Source organism: Macaca nemestrina, chromosome 15 (assembly GCF_043159975.1).
Source record: "Macaca nemestrina isolate mMacNem1 chromosome 15, mMacNem.hap1, whole genome shotgun sequence".
NCBI lineage: Eukaryota > Metazoa > Chordata > Mammalia > Primates > Cercopithecidae > Macaca > Macaca nemestrina.
Genome location: NC_092139.1, coordinates 37,229,971 through 37,247,718, shown reverse-complemented (window position 1 = coordinate 37,247,718; position 17,748 = coordinate 37,229,971). Strand labels below are relative to the sequence as shown.

The 17,748-nt window shown below is 37.9% G+C and overlaps 1 protein-coding gene across 4 annotated transcripts in view; it reads right to left on the bottom strand.

Moving 5' to 3' along the window:
* The window catches only part of LOC105481592 (attractin), a 178,966-nt gene that overhangs the window by 97,473 nt on the left and 63,745 nt on the right, over positions 1–17,748 (bottom strand). For all 4 annotated transcript variants that reach the window (XM_011741275.3, XM_011741276.3, XM_071079598.1 and 1 more), the window contains exons 4-9: positions 16,344–16,472; positions 14,725–14,930; positions 12,884–13,052; positions 3,164–3,254; positions 1,738–1,981; positions 174–357 (exon numbers count right to left, since the gene is read on the bottom strand). In XM_011741275.3, the coding sequence (XP_011739577.2) occupies positions 174–357; positions 1,738–1,981; positions 3,164–3,254; positions 12,884–13,052; positions 14,725–14,930; positions 16,344–16,472 (1,023 nt within the window). The remainder of the gene's footprint in view (positions 1–173; positions 358–1,737; positions 1,982–3,163; positions 3,255–12,883; positions 13,053–14,724; positions 14,931–16,343; positions 16,473–17,748) is intronic.

Here is a 17,748-nt window from a genome sequence, read left to right as displayed (position 1 = left end):
AAACAAATACTAGCTACTTTATTACCCTCTGTTTATTTCCCAATTTCTCTATATACAATGCTGAACAGAATTAACTGCCAGGCATAAAAACAAAAAGATAGCACAATATTTTCTCAACAACTGCCTCTACAGAATTTACACCTTAAAGTGAAAGCTCAAGAAAAAGTACCCACCACATCTGGGTATCCACATGATATCGGTAGAGATCATCTGCAAGCCGGTACTTATTGGCACTGAAAGCCTTGTAGCCACCATGAACATACAGGGCCCTGGTCCTGTGGTCATAAACACTGCTATGGCCGTAACCCCCTTGCACAAGGGCACCCTGGGTGTGTAATATACTCCACGTGTTCTTATCTGGAAAGGAAAAACAGTTAAAGGCAAGCATGGCAGGCTCCTCCTCTCTACTACTGAAAATGTCCAAAGCGCTTAGGGCACGAGAAGGGATTTCAGGAGACCTGATACATATACTTTTTTATCTTTATATTTTAAAGAAAGTCACCTAAACTTGTAACAAAGCCATGTGGCCTAATTCCAGTCTGTTCTATGTTCTGATGTTCTAATATGCCATGTAAGAAAAGAATTAACTAAATTTAAAACACTCAGGGCCAGGCGAAGTGGCTCACATGTATAATCCCAGCACTTTGGGAGGCTAAGGTGGGAGGATCACTTGAAGCCTGCTATGTTGGCCAGCCTGGGCAACATAGTAAGATCCCATCTCTACTAAAATTAAAAAATTAGCCAGGAGTGGTGGCATGCACCTGTAGTCCCAGCTACTAGGGAGGCTAAGGTGGGAGGATCACTTGAGGACAGGGCATCAAGGCTGCAGTGAGCTATGATTGTGCCACTGCACTCCAGCCTGTGTGAGAGAGTGAGGTCTTGTCTCAATACATAAAATAAAAAGATCAGATTCCACTCAAATGAACATTTAATTCCCTATAACCTTTGGTGACCAATATACAGATATATTTTATAGGCCTACTTTTCACAAAATGTTAATTATACCTGGTATTCCTACTGCACAACAACAGATACAATGAAATTTAACCAAAGGAAATATTTTATATTAAGGGTAAATCATACTCCACTAAACCAATCTCTAAAGGGCTAGGCAAATACTTTTTTTCTTCAATATTTGTTGTTTTGAACCATTTTCTTTTTATTTATTTTAAATACCCAGAGTACTTTGGGTCATCTTTGGCTCCTTACCAAACTGACAGTAAAAAACACATACTACATAGGAGTATCAATAATCTGTATTTCACTGGTAATACATCAATGTTAACTATATTGGTTTTTGTTTGTTTGTTTGTTTGTTTTGAGACAGAGGCTCACTCTCTCCCTAAGGCTGGAGTGCAGTGGTGCAATCTTGGCTCACTGCAACCTCCACTTCCCGGGTTCAAGCGATTCTCCTGCCTCATCCTCCTGAGTAGCTGGGATTATAGGTGCCCGCCACCATGCTGGGCTAAATTTTGTATTTTTAGTACAGACGGGGTTTCACCATGTTGGTGCCAGGCTGGTCTTGAACTCCTGACCTTAGGTGATCCGCCCACGTCAGCCTCCCAAAGTGCTGGGATTACAGGCATGAGTCACCACGCCCGGGCCCAGTGTTAACTATGTTTCAAGATAAAGTACTGAATCAATATGAGGTTGAACCTTTCTAAACAGTCAAAATAATAAGCTTAGAGGTTTTGAATCTGATGTTCAAAAGGCATCTACTAGAAAAAATATACCTACCCAAATCATATTCCTGCACATTACTTATATATCCATAGAGAGGGCAGTGACCAAAGATGACCAGCATGACCACTCGGCCATTCTTCAGCGTAACAATGTGTGAGGAGTGCCCAACCACTGCATACTGCTCCTTTGCCTTAGGAGTCAACAATACCCATGACTCATTATGAATGTGAAAAACTCTCAACTCATTGGTCACATTCCCAGTTGAATCAATTTTTCCTCCATACATGTAAATTTTATCCTAGGAAAAAAATGCAAACAAAATTTTAAAAAACACTGAAAAGATTAAATCTGAGAACAGAGAAGAACAAAAGCTCAATATTACTTTCAGCTTAAAAAAGGTTAGTAAAGAAACTAAAAATAGAACTACCCTATGATCCAACAATTTCAATATTGGGTATATATCCAAAAGAATGGAAATGAACATACCAAAGAGATATCTGCACTCCTATGTTAACTGTAGCGCAATTCATAATAGCCAAAACATGGAATCAATGTAAGTGTCTATCAATGGATAATTAGATAAAGAAAATGTGGTGTATATATACACAATGGAGCATTATTCAGCCGTTAAAAAGAATGACATCCAGTCATTTTGTAGCAACATGGATTGAACTGGAGGTCATTATGTTAAGTAAAATAAGCCAAGCACAGAGAGACAAATATCACATTATTAATCATATGTGGGAGCTAAAAAAGTGGATCTCATGAAGATAGAGAATAGATTGGTGGTTACCAGAGGCTGGCAGGCTGGCGGGGGAGAATGAAGAAGGAAAAAAAGAATGTAAATGTATTTATTACCACCAAACTGTACACTTAAAAATGGTAAAGATGGTACCATTATATATGTATATTTTACCTCAATAAAAAATAAATTTAAAAAATTTTAAGGGTTAGCAAAGGCACCTTTCAGTGAATTACTAGGAAAAGGATAAAAAAAGGAAAAAGGGAAATAAAACTAATCATATTTTACATCTCTAATACTTCACCAGTTTTCTTGGACTTCCTCACATGAATCTTTTACAGTATAAAAGGACTTGGAAAAATAAAGTTGCCTCATCCTACCATCTATCTACAAAAATGAGGAAATGAAAATGTTTATTCAGCCACATTACAATGTAGCTATTCTTGGCTAACTTGCTTATGAGAATAAAAGCTAATCTACACTTTTAAATCTACATCTTTAACCATTTAGTGCCATAATTATAATACCCCATTACAGTTTGAAACCATTAGAATCTCTTGAGTTAAAAAAGTTTCCATTTTAATTTCTACTTATAACTTAGGCAATTTTATAATGCCCTCAAACAAAAAGTTGTCTCCAATTAAAAACCAAAACTGAGGTAGCTTTTCAACTATGTAATACATGAAGTAACTGAGGAAAACTTAGTTTCTTCCTTAGCACAGAGTGGAAATACTTTACCTTGTATAATGCCAAAGAATGACCATATCTAACAACCACATTGTTCACAGAACGGTTTAGTGGAAGCCACTCCCTAGAAGCAAGGTCATACCTACAAAACAAACAGATCATATTTTCACCCAACTAATAAGACAGAACATCTTATACTATTTTATTTGTGATATAATCCACTTTGGAGATACTCACTAAATCTACCATGGATATAGGGGGGCACCTGTCACCTTCACAAATAAACCTGACACCTGGGCCCAATGGACAAGTGATAACTCGGGAAAAGGAGCTGGACTATGAAATCCTGGGAAAAGAAAGGAACAGAAACCTACTGGAAGGTTCCAGCACTTCCTGAAAACCTCTTCTATAAACAGTCTAAATCATTTAAAGGTTGCACTGTACTCAAGGGACTCAAAATTTTATTACAATAACTTTTATTTAATCATGAGAAACTGAAGATAGGTACCAAAAAAGGAATGATAAGTAAAAGAAAATTACGAATCTTTCCTTTTCTTTATATAATTGACTAAAAATACATTTTCAAAAGCCAGAATACCATTATAGCATTTCACTTGTACTATGAATATAAAGACCTTAAAATACAAAAATGCCAAAAAGAAAATAATTTATAATCCTGCCATGCAATTCATACTTATTCATGCATTATTGAATAATCACATTCAATATCTTAAAGCACTCACTTTTGAGTTTTTGCTTTTGAGAAAAACTCTACTGTTTTTATAAAAAGCATACATGTTCATTATAAAGAATGTAACCAATACAAAGAATAAAGAGCCAAAAGTTTTTTATAAAGTTCCCACATTCCATGATCTAGAAATAAATATCATTAATATTAAGTAAACATCATTCCAGACATCTTTCTATGCATATAAGAGGATAATGTTAATAAAGTGTTAATTTTAATTATTTTCATAAAATAGAAAAAAATAAACCAAAAAGAAACAAATGATATTGCTATACCTTAAGTAAATATTTCTTTTCTATAAAAGTTTACCTGGATATTCCAAGTACTTAAAACATTTTGAAAAACATTATCATATATATGCACAAAGGTATAAGAAAGTTTGTCACAATAGCAAAAAAGGAATACAAATAAATGTCCATCCATTGAAAATCAACAAATAAATGGTAATATACACAGATAGATAACATAAAGAATAAGTATACAGAATGAAAAATATACTCCAGCAACATATGTCAACATAAATCTCAAAACAATGTTAAGCTGAAATAGCACACTGCAAAACATTGTTTCTATAAAGACTAAAAACAGAAAATTTATTAATTATACTATACTTTCATATATATAATGTATAACATATATGTAAAGTATAACATATGTATGGAAGTATGAACAACTGATACCAAAATCAGGATACAGGTTATCTCTGGGACTTTGGAGGGACATGCAAGGGACTTCAACTGTGTTAGCAGTGTTTTATTTTCTAACCTGGTGGTGAATCCATTGGTGTTAATTTTCTCTAAGCCTTTTTTTATCTTAAATATTTTATACACGATCTGAAGCAAATATAACAAATGGTGACAACTATTAAATATGAATTGCATATAAATTGGCACCAACTATTATTTTACATATGTTTGGAATATTACACACTTAAAAATACATGAAAAATTATTTAGAGGTTGAATTTAAAGTTATATGCAATTTATTTTTGTACAGAATTCACTAACTTCTTGCTTTAAAAGTTGAAAAATCTTAGCACTCACATTTCCTCTCATTTCTTCTTCAAATTTTTATTATAAAATTTTTATAATTCCAGGTCCTTAACATTTGCACTACAATCAGTAAAAGTAATTCCACAGTTACTTAGTCCTGAATTTTAGCTGAATCAATCTCCTCACAGTCCCTTTACCACAACCTCTCTTTCTTGAGCTCTTCAATTCTCCTCTGGATTTCACTGTCAAGTGGGTTTTTGTTTTGTTTTGTTTAAGTAGAGCTCATAGTACTCTTTCCCTGAATTCACTCCTGTTTGAGAATATCCACCTTCCAGGTTTACAGCAGAATGACACCTTGGCTGGGTATACTATTCTTGGACCATCCTTTTTTTCCTCCAGAACCTTGCAGATGTTGCTCCCTTGAACACTGCTGGTATTGAAAATGTTGCTATGGAGAAGTCTGTGGCCAGCTTATTTCCCTCTTTTTTCATGGTGTGCTTTTCTGCCTGGAACCCTGAAGAAGTGTGAATCATTCTCATTCTCTCTTCTTCTCTGCCTACCCGCAGCCTCTATTTTTTTATGACATGATATTGTATTTTACTTCAAATAGAAATAAATCCATCCAGGAATATGTTTTTATAAAATGGACTGCATACCACTGCAAAGCTTCTGTGGAATTCTGGCTATGAAAGGTGATTCCCGAGGACTCATATAGCTTCCGACTACACATATAGACCTTACGTTCAAGCCAGAGGCTTATTTCTGTAAGTTTAAAAGAAAGGAAAGAAACAGAGGAAGCAGAGAAACAGGTCTCCACATTTCTGTCAAACGGCACAGAGAGTGCCCAATCTGTCTCTTAATGTATTTTGTTCCTCTTCTGTCAACAAGTCAGACCAAGAGCTTGTCAGAGACACTTAGGTGTTGGCAGGTCCCCAAAATCTGGCTAAGGTGAACTGCCAAAAGACACTTAAACAACATGTTAATCATCTCTTAACACAGAGAAAAAAAATAAGACAAGAACAATAATACTGATGCAATAAAACATAAATTCCAAGTACCAGATAAATGCTCCTTCTGGGAACTGAATCCAAGATAACAAAGACAGACTCCAGGAATTCAGAAAAAGATGTCTTCCATAGAGTGACAGCACCTCCCTCGACCCCTCTAGGATGGGTGGCAAGCCAATGACCATCACGTACCACAGGGTACAGGTTTCAAACTCCGTAACAGACTGGAAACCCAATTGGGCCACCTAAAGACCAAGGCAAAGGCTCTGTGGAGATTAGACATGACCCCAGCCAGCAGACGGTACAAAACTACCTGAGGCTTCCCAAATAATAATTTGTCCTTTATCCCAAAAGTTCAATGACTTTATTTTTCTTGGATACACTCCAAGCACAAAAAGTTCAATAACTTGATCAAATCAGGTTTTGTCATTGTGAAACTATAGAATTTTTCTGAAACGCCTTGTGCTGTTTCAACCCATCTGTTACGTGTGTTAGGTTCTTTTCTTCAGTGACAGCAATTATAGTTCTATTTGATCACCTTCTGTCCTTCTTGTGTTTTTGCTTTTCTGTTTTTTTTTTCCAATGTATTACACAATTATCTCAATCTGTCAGTAATTAAATTTTCATTCTAATTTTTGCTATATCTAATTTATTCGTATTTCTTTAGGCCTACAACCTCCCAATTCTTCTGTTACTATCATCTTCTTGTCTTCTAGCTTGTTTTTCTGAATTCAAATTCTCATTAAGTTTATCTGCAGCACGAAGCAGTTGGAAGGAATCTCCTTCTACTCCTTGAAGCTGCTTTTCTTCCATGATGGGTTCTTGTTAGATTTTACAGGCTGCAGTCTTTCTTCCTCTTTATTTTTTCATCATAGAATATTTGCACTAGCTACGATGCCACTTCTTTCATCTTGTTTGAGGTTAGACATAGCTCTCCAGACATTTTATTTGCAAAGTGTGGGTGATTTCTTAATTCTGTTCCCACTGTATCTAAGACAAGTTTATCGAATTTCCATCCTTTCCACAGCTTTAGTGTGAGGGCTGGTATTTTATGTTCTATCTATTCTTCTGAAGTCTAAGGAAATGTTGGGGCTCAGATAAGAGGGTGTGCAGCCAGTTAGAATAAAATACCCAGACTCTCCTCTCCTCTCCTCTGAAATTTTGTTTGTGATCTACCACAGTGCTCAGATCATATTCTAATTATAACAGAAGCCCTGAGTTCTGGGTAGGGAATCAGCCACTTGGTCAATTTCTCCCCCTTTCACCTGATGCTCCCCAGCAACTATGTCTCCTACTCTTTAGTTACAGTCAAAAACAGTAATGCTCACTCAGTTTGCTCCCTTTTAGATTTTGGGCTATCACTGAGAATTATCAGAATCTCCCCCAGTGTGGTTTCCGTGGGGTATGTAAGAGGTCAGGTCACACTTGGTGTTCCATGAGTCTGCTTTCACATTTATTGGATTTGGTGATGTTATTTTGCTTATTTGGTTGACCGCTGATCGATTTATTATTATTTTTTTAAACTTAAGAAAAAAAAAACTCTCTTCTGCTCAAGAGAAACAAATTTGGTAATAAAGTTTCAACTGCCAATCTTAATCCAGGGGACCAAGACCACTTATTTCACAAGAGGACCATTGGGTAACAAAATGGGAACTGCTTTTTAATGCAACTAAAAAGTTTTGCATTAACAGGACTGTGAGGAAAATGGACAGTAAGAGCAATTCCTAAAATACTTTCATGTAAGAGTATAAATGACTATAAAATCTGTAATCTGGCCGGGCACAGTGGCTCACGACTGTAATCCCAGCACTTTGGGAGGCCGAGGCAGGGGGATCATGAGGTCAGGAGATTGAGACCATCCTGGCTAACTCGACGAAACACGAACTCTACTAAAAATACAAAAAATTAGCCAGGCGTGGTGACAGGTGCCTGCAGTCCGAGCTACTCAGGAGGCTGAGGCAGGAGAATGGTGTGAACCCCCCCGAGGCAGAGCTTGCAGTGAGCCGAGATTGTGCCACACAATCTGTCGTCCAGCCTGGGCTTCAGAGCAAGACTCCATCTCAAAAATAAATAAATAAATAAAAATCTGTTATCTAAGTTCCAGAAACACTACTTCTAAAATGAATCACTAAATTAACTTTTCATGAAAGTTCATTATTTGGAACTATGCTAATATTTACATGAAACCAATAAAGCTGTAGAAAATCATGTTTTGATCAAGTAGGAAAAAAAATTTATGATCCAAAAAAACAATGTGGCTCATGAAGTATGTCAGTCAAAAAAAAGTAATAGATGATATTAATATTTCCAGGAACAGATGTTTGTGAAGGAAATAAATCATTTACTCTCCCGTTTATTTGATAAATACTTATCTGAGTACCTTCTATGAGCTAAGCTCTGAGTGCAGTGAGTAAACAAGGTCCCTAACCTTGAAGAACTTCACAAAGGCAGACAATGAGCAAGTACAACAGCGTGCACTGACATAACTAAAAATCACGAACAATGCCATAAAGAAAATGAGGACTATAAAAAGAACAAAAGGGAGAAATGTCTGAACTGGATGGTCAGAGATGGTATCTCTGTGGGATAACCACACTGAGATCTAAAGGGTGAGAAGACACCAGCCCTGAGGCGCAATAGCAGGAACAGTCTAGACCAAGGGAATGGCAAACGCACAGGCTCTTAAGGTAATGATGTACACTGTACGTTTCGGGTAAGAAAGCAGGCTGGTGGAGCAGAAGTGCTGTGAATGATGGCAGGATAGGAAAAGACTGAGTCTGGGAAGGTAAACAGTGGTCACATCATGCAGGGCCATTAAGTCCAAAGGTAAGACACTGATGGGTTTTAAGAAGGTAGTAAATGATACTATTTACGTTGTTAAATGGCACCCCAGTTCATGTTTAGCAATTTGATTAATAGGAATAAATGGAAATGAACAGATTTGATAGAAATCTACTGCTGAAGACTAAGTAAGAGATAATAACAGGCTGTACATAAAGATAAAAGAATAAATATGACATGTATTTGGTGACAGAGTTGAGGGCACTTAATATGAAATTATGGTATGAGGAGGAGAACATACGGAAATATCTAAAGACTCCCAGATTTCTTGCGTCAAGAGAGAGGGAGGATGTTAGGGTAAAATCACGTAAAGGCAAATATGCGCCTTTCATAACATCTAGTATAACAGCAGAAGGCATAATCACTTTCATGCCTTTAATTTCACCTTCTCTTCTCATGGTGGCAGCACTAGAGGTGATCAGATTTGGGATAGATTCTAAAGGTAGAGCTAACAAGATTTGACCTATCGTGTCAGACAGACACTGGGGTAGTCCTCATGATCTCCACCTCCTGGTATTCATACCCATATATAATCCCCTCCCCTAGGAGGCAAACAGGATCTATGACTTGCTTTTAACCAACAGAATATGGCAAAGATGATAGGATATCATTTCTGTGACATCCATCCTGCTAGCAGACTCAGTCTAGAGACTCTCCTTGCAGCCTGATGAAGTAAGCAGCTATACTGGTGAAGTCCAGCTGACAAGAAACTAGGTGGCCTCTAGGAACTGAGGTAAGCTCTAGGAGCTGAAGGCAGCCTCCGTAAATTGAGGACAGCCTCAAGTCAATAGCCAGCAGAAAGCTGGGACCCTCAGTTTTATAACCACAAGGAAATTGACTCTGCCAGCAACCTGAGGGAGCTTGGAAATGAATTCTTCCTCATTCAGGCCTCTAGATGAGAATGCCGACCAGCTGACACCTTGACTACAGAGGACTCCTAATCAACCAAAATGGTGATAATAAATGCAAATGGTTTTAAGCTGCTAAGTTTGTGGTAAATTGTTATGTAGCGAGAGATAACTAATAAATATACTAATATGGGGTGTGAAGAAACAAGACGGCGCAGATGACCCAAGATTTCTGCCTTAAGTAAATAGAAGGATGGAGTGGCCATTAACTGAGATAGGGACATCTGGGGGAAGAGCAGCCTTGAGAAAAAGATAAGTGTGGGACATGCTGAGCATAAGATGCCTAGTACACAGACAGAAGGTTGAGACATCAATTAAAGAGTTGGAGATAGGGGCTCAGGTAAAAAGTCTAGGCTGCAAATACAAATTTGGGAGTCACCAAGTATAAAAGGCCAAGATACTATATGAGGTCACCAAAAGAGTGAATAAACAGACAGCAATGGACCAAGGGCTAAGCCCTGGTCTGACATCATTCAGAAGTCAGTCAGTTGAAGAGAAACCAGCTAAAGAGGCTGAGAAGGAATATGGAATTAAAAAAATTATCAAGGGAACGTGGCATCCTGGAAGTCAACTAAAGAAAGTGTTTAAAAGAGGAGGGAAGGATTAACTACTTCAAATGTAGGTGCCAGATCAAGTAAGATGAGAACAAACAATGGAAAATAAAAAATTCAGCTCCTAAGTCACACTAGCCATATTTCAGGTGTGAAATAACTACATGTGGCCAGTGACACGACAGGGTAATACAGAACCTTTGCATCATGCCTGAAATTTCTATGAGACAGCACTGATCTACAGAAGACGATAAAGGGGCACAGATGTAGGTGAAGGGGAAATGTGGTGGCAGGAGTTTGTGGAAATAGTTTTCTGACCTTTATGTTTCAAAAGAGAAGCAGGAAGCAAGGCTATTAACTGAGAATGAAAACAGAAGAAAAGGTGGTAGGAATTTGAAAATGAAAAGATATTAGAGTTAAGAAGGAGAACAGGAGAGGGAAAGAGAAAGAATCAATGAACTATGGACCCATGTGGAGATCAAAGACTATTAGGGTATTAAAGAGAGAAAGATGTGAAAAGATTGGAAAGTGTCTCAGGTAAGATCCCCTGCAAGCAGAGCTGGAGATGCGGATTCCTGTAGAAGTGATTTACTGAGGGAATGCTCTCTTGACAAACATCAGGAAGTGAGACAAGCAAGGCAGCAGGAAGAAGGAGAGGATAAGCAAAAAGGTGGTCTCAGCTGAAGTATAGCTTTTGCCTGATCCCAAGGGGAGCCCTGGAACATGAATTTTCCCATGTAGAAGCAGGGTCAGACTCATGTACCTCCATCCAGCCAGTCAGCGGCTGGGGGCCAGGGTGACCATCCCATTTTATCCAGTACTGAGGGGTTTCTTAGGACACAAGACTCAGTGCTAAAACTGGGAGAGTTCCAGTTAAACTGGTTGGTCACTGTACTAGGGGCTATCCTGGGGGTAGAGCATAGTATTCTAGGTGTTCCTGGGTAAGACAGCTCCAGTCTGCTGAGAGAATTCTTCAGAGAAAGGGTCAGCTATGAACTGACAACAGCCAAATTGCACAGCATCAGGTAACTGTGTGCACTAGTCAGGTAAAAATAAAGAGATTTGGGCAAGGCACCAACAGTGTCCACCACAGAAAGGGGGTAGAATGTGGAACATTTAGAAATGAGATTATAGAGGGGCTGCAGTTATTGATAATGACACAGTCTAGGAGGTGCCCACACAAATGACTTGCTGAGGTAGAGTCTGGAAAGACAGCATGAGCGCCTGAACAACTCTGGGGCTTCCTCTGGGTTGTCCAGCCAAGAAAGAATAGAGACTGACAGCTCTCTTTCCCCCAGAGGGAAGGGGGATGTGTAAGAAAAGCTCTGTAGAGATCTAATCTCCTATGAGATCTCTGGGTGCCACCTGTGCCACTCCCACTGCTGGCAAACAGTTCTTCTGATGAAACCATGAAAATACCTAAAATCTGTATACCTAAAAACTATAATAATATGTGACTTTAAATTCATATTCAGAAAAGCATTTGTGTTCCAGGCAAAGAAAATAGTTTGAATCTATGTATGGGGAAAGAAAAGAATCTGGAGGAAGACTACTAACCTGACCTGACCATTGCAGAAATTAAAGGGCTTGAACTAAGGCAGCAGCAATGGGAATAGAGATTGGGCCAGCTCAATCCTACACAAAAAGAACAAAGCTGGAGGTATCAGGTTACCAGACTTCAAACTATACTACTGGGCTACAGTAACAATAACAGCATGGCACTAATACAAAAACAGATACACAGACCAGTGGAACAGAATAGAGTCCAGAAATAAGGCTTCACACCTACAACCATCTGATCTTCAACCTCTGTCTCCCAGGTTCAAGCAATTCTCCTGCCTCAGCCTCCTGAGCAGCTGGGACTACAGGTGCCCGCCACCATGCCTGGCGAATTTTTGTATTTTTAGTAGGGATGGGGTTTTATCATGTTGGCCAGGCTGGTCTCAAACTCCTGATCTCAAGTGATCCACCCACCTCAGCCTCTGAAAGTGCTGGGGTTATAGGCATGAGCCACTGTGCCCAGTCTGACCAAGTTTTATTACAGAATTTGCTTGTGTTTCTTTGATTTTGCTAGACTAGTTGTGCAATGTGTTTTAATGACTATGGGGGGATGCAGAAACTAGGCCACCGCTGCCATATTTCCAGAATCCCTTAATGAACAGATGCTGGTTTTTTGGACAATCTTCATTAATAGAAAATGCCTAGAAAAAAGTTCCAGGTAATAAAATCAGCAAGATTAAATTTATAAATTTTTTTCTACAAGTCCACCTCCACAGCTAATTCCACTATGACAACACATATTCTCCCTTCAAAATGAGCAGCATGGGATCAGCAAATAGACTTTGAACCCTGGGACGTATTAGACGATGGTATAATTTCCACTAGCAAACTATAAATTCAAACCATTTGACCTTGGAACTATTAATTAAATTAAAAGATAAAGTAATCCCCTACTTATATAGAACTTACTACAAAACTTAAAGCAAAACATCAGAGACAGTATTTGAAAAACATGAATGCGTATCATGACAATGAATTTTTTGTAGCATTCAATTTTAAAAACTCAACGTATGTTAAAACAATTTGAAAGACTACTACCAAAATATTAACAGGGATTTTCCTTAGGTAGTAGAATTACTGGTGATTTATTTTTGCTTATCTGTGCTTTATAAATTTTCAAAATAAAAAACTAAGCTTCTTGCAAAAATGTTTAAAACAACTTACGCTAGAACCATGTTGTAATCTGAGTGGTTGAACATATATCCTCCAACAACCCACATAATGTTTCCATTGACCACAGCTTTATGAGATGCTCTGGGGAGCTTTAAGTTAGAATATTCCTCTCGAGTCCAAAATGACTGGTTAGCTGGTACAGGAACTGAACATCCAGGACCTAATAAAAACATAATGAATTAGCTTCACAAAATACAGCTTTAAAGCTTACTGCATTTCAAGTTTTCATCATCTAAATGTAACAAATATTTAAATAATAGTCTTTCCTTTGGCATTTAAGTATCAGACAAATCCTTTAATTTGTTATTTTAATTTATTCAGGGCATTGACCAAGGGTAAATCACATACTTTCTAATGATGACTTGACTATATCCAGGTTAGAGTTTTTTTGGTAATGAAATACCTGCTTAAGCAACTCTCAGGAGAAAGCCCAGATAAATAAATAATTAATTCACATGAAAAATCTTAAGGATAAAATATATAGTTATCCCTCAATATCCACAGGGGATTGGTTCCAGGACCCCCTTGGTACCAAAATCCACAGATGCTCAAAGTCCCTAATTTAAACTAGTGGTGTAGCACTTGCATATAACCTACACACATCCTGCCATATACTCTAACTCACGTCTAGATTACTTATAATACTTAACACAATGTAAATGCTATGTAAATGGTTTTCATATGTGTATCTTTTATTTGTATTATCTTTTTTTTTGAGACGGAATCTCACTCACTCTGTTACCCATGTTGGAGTGCAGTGGTATGATCTCGGCCCACTGCAACCTCCGCCTCCAGGGTTCAAGATATTTTCCTGCCTCAGCCTCCTGAGTAGCTGGGATTACAGGTGCCTGCCACCATGCCCAGCTAAATTTTTGTATTTTTTAGTAGAGACAGGGTTTCACCATGTTGGCCAAGCTGGTCTCGAACTCCTGACCTCAGGTGAGCTGCCTGCCTTGGCCTCCCAAAGTGCTGGGATTATAGGCGTGAGCCACTATGCCCAGCCCGTATTATCTTTCATTGTGTTTTTTTCTGAATATTTTCTACACACGGTTGTTTGAAATTGCAGATGCAGAATTTGTGGATATGGACGAATAAGTGTGATAACTAGACCTGGGAGCAATCATACAAACTATCCATCTTCTGGTAAATCAAGAAACTTAAACAAACTGAAGAGACAGGCTCCATTCTTGGGAGGTTTGGCTTCTGCTGCAATATTTGCACAATGGTAGATACTGAAATGCTTCAATTATTAACTCTACAATGTCAGCCAAAACCAACAAACTAAATTTAAACAAGCATATTTCCTTTCAAAATAAAAAGGTTCTGAGGAAGGGGTAAGTTTACAAGGAAAATCACCACCAAATTAATAACAGTTATTATCACTCACCCCTTAAAGAATTCCCTAAAGCTTCTTTAATTATTTCTGTAGATAATACTATTCACTAACTCCTTTTAAGATTCTAATATATAACTGATTCCAATTTTCTCTGAACTTAGAGTGTGTTTCTGAGGAAATATCGTTATTGTCAGCTCTTGTCCGATCTCCCAGCTTGGCTCTCTGCTACATCCTTTTATGACCGAGTCCAAGTTCTTCAACTTTCACAAACAGGTTACAAAAAACGGCCTACCCTCCATAATTCTAGAGACCACGACCACACATCTATGAAATTGAAATTCATAAGCAGCTGGATAGAGGGATGTTTCAAGCTTAAATGCTACCTGGTATTTGATTAATATAAACTATATAGGTGCTAAGAATAAAGTCAATCTATTTATTTAGCTGGGAATGTTCTATAAATGGAAGAAAAAATAAAAATGAAAGAAGCTCCTACCCTGCCAGCCTGAGAAGCAGGAGCATCCTCTGACATCACTTGAATTGCAGATGCCTCGACGAGGAGAACCACAGTTGTCTGTACAGTAAGGAATGTCACATGCTTCACCTTTCCAGTTTTCAGAACATTCACATTCAACAGTATTGCTGTTATTACTGATCTTACACTCTCCTCGGCCTGAGCAGTTATTCGGACACATGTCAAAACTGTGAAAATAGCAGGGTAAATTACATTAACAGAACACAACACAACACTTCGATTAACTTAGCAGAACTTCCTCCCACACAGGTTTAAAAATCTCACTGTCTCAGTTCATTCACAAGCATAACTTCAGTACTTAAAGATTCAGTCCAAATGGGTTTGCTCAACACTGCATAGCTAGAGCCTGAGGTACAAGAAATGAAATCAAATCAACCCTGCTGGATTCTCATAATAAGAGGATAAGAATAAATAACTCATAAAGTCAAAGAAATTACAAGGAGGGAGGAGATTTTTGCAGAACTGTCAGCTCCTCAAGGGTGGGAGGATTATCCTATTCTTCTTAGTAGCCTGCTAATGATAAGCTTTACAGAATTGCTGAGTTCATGGTTGCAAGTTTGGAAAGGAAAAGAATAAAACAAACTGCCAACAATAAACCACCATCCTCATGGTACATATTCCTCTGTATAGTCTCTGAAAATTTGTATATAATAGAATTTAAGGTTACTGCCCAGATTGGTATATTTAAAATTCCTTAGTAATTTTATCTACTCATTTCAGATGGAAGAAGGCAGGCTACTTTAACTTAATGTAAGAATTGAACTATGGCCAGGCGCAGTGGCTCACAACTATAATCTCAACACTTTGGGAGGCAGAGGCAGAAGAATCACGGTCAGGAGTTCGAGACCAGCCTGGCCAACATGGTGAAACCCCGTCTTTACTAAATATACAAAAAAATTATCTGGGCATAGTGGCGGGTGCCTGTAATCCCAGTTACTCAGGAGGCTGAGACAGGAGAATTGCTTGAACCCAGGAGGTGGAGGTTGCAGTGAGCCGAGATCGTGCCACTGCACTCCAACACGGATGACAGTTAGACTCTGTCTCAAAAAAAAAAATAAAAAGAATTGAACTATAATGCATCCCATAATAACATAAGATACTTGTACTGACAGTGCTTTGAAACAATGTAATTCAGAATTTAAAAGAGGGGGATAAATGAGCTATCAAGGTACTTTAATGATATAGATTTCTCCTACTATTGAGTACATGACAACTACTAATATTTGTTGAGCTGTACTTTGTAAAATTCCAATGTTTTTGTCCATTAGCAGAAAAGTCCCCCTCTTCTAGGAGAAGTTCAACAGCAGCAACACCTGGGTTTAAATTGTGTTCCCACCACTTACTTTGACAATCTACTTAACCTTTTCCTGTCAGTTTCCTCAATTATAAACGAGTAGAAAAACAGAGCCCAGACCTCAATGAATTTATAGAAAAATTTAAAATGAGAAAATCCATGTAAACTGCCTGATGCTATGCCTGGCACACTGTAAGCTCTCAATCTATGTTAGCCATTATTGTTGTTAAAACATAGTAGATAGTCTCCTGAATGAAACCACAAATACTAGACTTAAGAATCTTACCTGTAAGTAATATTAAATCCAGTCAAATTATAAGCAGCATCACTAAAAAAATGCAGCAGGGCATAACCTGATGTGGCAACAACCTCAGGGACAGTCTCATTGCCATCTCTCTCAGGAACAATGAGGCCACTGAAATGAAAACACACTTCTTATAGAGGGAAGCACAAGCACAGACATGTCAAATTGTAGCAGACACAAATTTAAAACAAATCCGTCCTTATAATTTAAAAACCACATCCAGGAAGAGAGGCAAATTCCTGTGATAAATACATAGTGCTACCCTACTAGTTCTGGATCCTTGAGGAACAGATCTGAATCTTTTGCTAGGCTTCCTTTATTCTGAGTTGTATTTCTAATGAGATTTGAAATCAATGGCCCTATTCTTTTTCTTATAAAACTTTTTATAGTGCTTCTTTGAAAAAATAAACTTCCACAATCACGTAAAGTAACAAATTTTATGAGTGATGAATACTACACATATATTGCTGAAAGACATGAGTTCTTTTTGTTTGTTTGTTTGTTTGTTTTGAGACAGAGTTTTGCTCTTGTTGCCCGGGCTACAGTGCAGTGGCGCAATCTCAGGGCAACCTCTGTGTGCCGGGGTTCAAGCGATTCTCCTGCATCAGTCTCCTGAGTAGCTGGGATTACAGGTGCCCGCCACCATGCCCAGCTAATTTTTTAATATTTTTAGTAGAGACAGCGTTTCATCATGTAGGTCAGGCTGGTCTCGAACTCCTGACCTCAGGTGATCCACCCACCTCAGCCTCCCAAAACGTAGGGATTACGGGCGTGAGCCACAGCACCCAAGATATTTTATATAAAATATTTATATAAGAATATGAAGAAGCTAAACAAACACCCATAACTCCAACACTGTTAGCATTCTAATGCATTTTCTTACCCTAATTGATGTTATTTACATTGTATATTCTATTTTACAAATAAAACATATGCATTTTCTATATCATTAAAAGCTCCCTAGGTTCTCCTTAGGACCTCACTCACAACCCAGCACATAATAGATTCTAAATGTTTGTTGTGTGACTGGTATAAAACAAACAAACAAACAAAAAAACACTTACTGAGTAAAAAGGTCTAAATGATGCCTTTAAGACTCTAGAGCCATAATACCAACTTGCTTTCCAGAAGAGATATGTAACTTGAAATCATATCAATACAGAATGAAGGGTCCATCCCACTTCACTCTGCCAACAGCAAGGACTACTAGGTTCTATTTTAATTTTGCTAATTTAATAAGTAAAAAGCAATATTTAAATTGTTGTTCTGAGTTCTTTTTACTCCTGAGGTTAATCGTTTTTCTTATGTCTACCTGCTGTTGCATTTCTTCATATGTCCGTGATTTTTGCCCCATTATTGATTCGCGACCACCACCACTACCATCATA